General features: G+C 54.9%; 1 protein-coding gene across 4 annotated transcripts in view; it reads left to right on the top strand.

Moving 5' to 3' along the window:
- The first annotated feature begins 3113 nt into the window (after positions 1-3113).
- CENPM (centromere protein M) overlaps positions 3114-3496 on the top strand; it is an 8118-nt gene continuing 7735 nt past the window's right edge. For 2 of the 4 annotated variants that reach the window (XM_014535100.1, XM_014535099.1), the window contains exon 1: positions 3208-3476. In XM_014535100.1, coding sequence (XP_014390586.1) covers positions 3442-3476 — 35 coding nt within the window. In that variant the 5' untranslated portion in view covers positions 3208-3441. Of the gene's footprint in view, positions 3477-3496 lie in introns of all 4 variants that reach the window. The other 2 variants (XM_014535097.1, XM_014535098.1) reach the window with 2 other exon arrangements.

Raw genomic sequence — 3496 nt, 5'->3', positions numbered from 1 at the left:
TCAATGATGAGAGGGAATCATCAATTAGCTGCCTCCTGCATGTCCCACACTAAGGACCGAGTCCAAAACCCAGGCATATCCCCTGACCGGAACTATGGAGAAAATAGAGCAGAAAAGGGTAGATAGGGAGTATGGAGGGGCTTGCTTGCTATTTTGTTTATTTAGTCATAATTGATTTGAGAGAGAGAAAGGAAGAGAGAGTGAGCGAGTGAGAAATGTGTTGTTCCGCTTATTTAGGCATTCATTGGTTGACTCCTGTATGTGCCCTGACTAGGGATTTCAACAAATACTTATTGAGCAACTACCATGCCTCAGACACTCCCCCTGCCCCCCGCCCACCACTGCTTTTCAGAGAGAGTAGCAAAAAGGGAGGGAGGGGAAGAGGGACAGAGAGAGAAAAACATTGATGTGAGAGAGACACATCCATTGGTTGACTACCAAACAAGCCCCAACTGGGGCCAGGGATCAAACCTGCAACCCAGGTACCTGCTTCAACATAGTTCATTGGCTCCTCTCACTGCATTCAGGCATCTGCTCCAACATCACCCTCTTCCAGAGGCCTCCTCTGACCTAAGGCACGTCTTCCTACGCACCTCTACCTGTGCCCTCACCTGCCTCACTTTATTTTCATAGCACTCGTTACCACCTGACTCCCGGGTGTCCCCTCCACCCCCCGGCCATTGGGGAATCAAAGACTCGTCTGTGCTGGAGCAGGGGTTCCATGAAGCCATTAACTGCCAGCTCTTTCATTTGCAGTGAGAAGAATTTAGGTTAAACAGAGAGGGTGCACCTGCTCTCCCAGGTGGCACAGCAATGAGCACATTGGGAGGTCTCGGTCTGACTTCCCAGTACATTGAGTTGATCAATAATGTCTGATTCATCCGTGTTCTTAGGGTGGGGCATTGAATATAAATCAATCCATTAATTCAACAAATACTTATTGAGCAACTACCATGCCTCAGAAACTCCCCCCGCCCCCCACTGCTTTTCAGAGAGAGTAGAAAAAAAGGAGGGAGGGGAAGAGAGACAGAGGAGAGAGAGAAACATTGATGTGAGAGAGACACATCCATTGGTTGACTACCAAACAAGCCCCAACTGGGGCCAGGGATCAAACCTGCAACCCAGGTATGTGCCCTTGACCAGGAATCGAACCAGCGACCTTTCAGGGCTCTAACTGCTGAGCAACACTGGCCAGGGCTGTACCAGACACTTTTTAAAGTGCTGGGCATACAAACTGGCACAGTCTCTGCCCTCTTGTGCTCTCGTTGCAAAGATAAGGAGCAAGTGCTTATATAACTGTTGGGAGAAGCCCTCTGCCACGGGCCCTGAGTATCCCTCAGCCTGCCAGAAAAGCAAGACCCTGAAGCTCTTTGCCCAGGCCATTTCTCAGGGCTGTGCTTGCAGCCGGCAACCTTGAGGAACGAGGTAACATCTCCCCCGGGGGAAAGAACAGGCCTCCCACTCGCTATAAAAGCAGCGAACCTCAGACCCTGTAATGCCATCCACAGGCGCACGTGCATCCGTGACGGGTCCCTGGTGGGGGCTGCAGGACATGGGGAACGGACACAAACACAAAGCCGTGGCTACTGCTTTTACCGAGTAATAAAGCCCTTTGTCTCTCACCAAGGAGCCGCGTGGCTTCTGCCAGCATCCGTGAAATGGTAGACTATTACCAAACCGTAGTCAACAGTTTATTAGTTTCTAAGTATGGTAAAATCCCAGAGGCTGCACAGCTTTTGATGATGTATTAAGTGGGGATTAGAGCTATGGAGAAAATAGAGCAGAAAAGGGTAGATAGGGAGTCTGGAGGGGCTTGCTTGCTATTTTGTTTATTTAGTTATAATTGATTTGAGAGAGAGAAATGAAGAGAGAGTGAGCGAGTGAGAAATGTGTTGTTCCACGTATTTAGGCATTCATTGGTTGACTCTTGTATGTGCCCTGACCAGGGATCGAACCCACAACCTTGGCTTATTCAGAAGATGCTCTAACCAACTCGGCTACCTGGCCAGGGCGTGGGACTTGCTAGTAGAGAGAGGAGAGGTAATTAAGAAAGACCCCCTCTGACAAGGTGACACTGCGGCGGAAACATGACTAAGTGAGGAAACAAGCAAGATGACTACTTGAGAGAAGAGCATTGCAGCCAGAGGGGACCACGGGGGCAAAGGTCCTGCGGCAGGAGGGTACCCTGAATATTTGAGAAACAGCCTAGTGGCCCCGGTGGCTAGAGGGGATGTCAGACAGAGAGGAGCCGAGGATGAGGTCAGGGAGATGAGCAGGAGATGAGGTCGGGGGCCAGAGCACGCAGAGCCTCAACGCCATGCGAAGTACTGTGAGATGGGAAGGACTGGTGGGTTTTGATCAGAGATGCGATGCGGCCCATTCTGATTTCTGACTCCGATTGCTGTGTGAAGAACAGCCTGGAGCCCTGGGGACCAGGCTGCAAACGGGGAGCCAGTGAGAAGGCTGTGAGAAGTCCCAGGAGGCGATGGCAGTGGCTTGTCCTGGTGGTGGTGGAGGCAGTAGGCGAGGCGGTGAGACGTGGTCACCTTCTGGGTCCATTTGAAGATCAGAATCCGCGGGCTTGCTTAGGGACCGGTTGTGGGTTGAGCCCAGAATGACCCCAGGGTTTTGTTCTGAGCAGCTGCAAGGCTGGTGAATGAGCATAAATGGACGACTGAATCACTACACACCTCCTTTCTCCGAGGCGTGAAACAGAAGGCCTGCCCCATGGGCTGCACCTTCGGAGTGGGGGCCAGGGCTGGAACACCCTCAGAAAAGGAGGCAGCGGTTCCTTTAAAGGGCTCGGCGACGGGAAACCCCGCCCACGGAGGGTCACGTGCCCCTCGGAGCACTAGGGCGGGGCCACAGCGGGGTTTGAAAGGAAGGCGCGCACGACCTGAGCGGCGGTTCGGCCAGCGACTGGGATGTCGGTGTGCCCGGTTCTCGGCGCTCCTCAGGGGGCGGGCGCGCGCTGTTCCGGAAGAGGCGGTGGGCGGGACAGCCACATTCTGACCCAATCGGAACAGCCGCTCTCTGAGGCGGAAGGACGCCCCCACCAATAGGTGCGCGGCGGGCTTTCTTCCCGGTTTCTGGTTGGTTTCTGGCCCGGAGGCCGAGTTCCGAGCCGGGCAGAGACTTGCTGTGTCTGAGTCTGAGTCTGGCCTCCCGGAGCGGCCCGGCGGTCAGCGGGAGGTCGGGAAGTAGCGAGTGCTGAGCTGGAAGGACCGGGGAGGGTGTAGACCGCAGGCGCTCAACCCGTGCCCGGTGGAGTCTTCTCTCGGTAAACGGCGCCCTGAGAGCAGGAGCCAGAATCCTGGGGGTCGTGGCCGCCTTCGGTCGGTGCCCGGATCCCCATGTTCTGCAGAGGGACAGCGGCCGCCTTCTCTCTCTGGGCAGCTGGTGGGCAAGGAGGATGCTCTTCTGCAGCCGCTGGCCGACTCGATGCTCAAGGAGGACTGCGCCTCCACGCTGCGGGTGTAAGTAGCCGAGGCTGGGG

Source organism: Myotis brandtii, unplaced genomic scaffold (genome assembly GCF_000412655.1).
Source record: "Myotis brandtii unplaced genomic scaffold, ASM41265v1 scaffold138, whole genome shotgun sequence".
In the NCBI taxonomy this organism is placed as follows: Eukaryota; Metazoa; Chordata; class Mammalia; order Chiroptera; family Vespertilionidae; genus Myotis; species Myotis brandtii.
The sequence above is the reverse complement of the archived record's forward strand: the minus strand, read 5'-3'. Positions and strand labels throughout refer to the sequence as shown.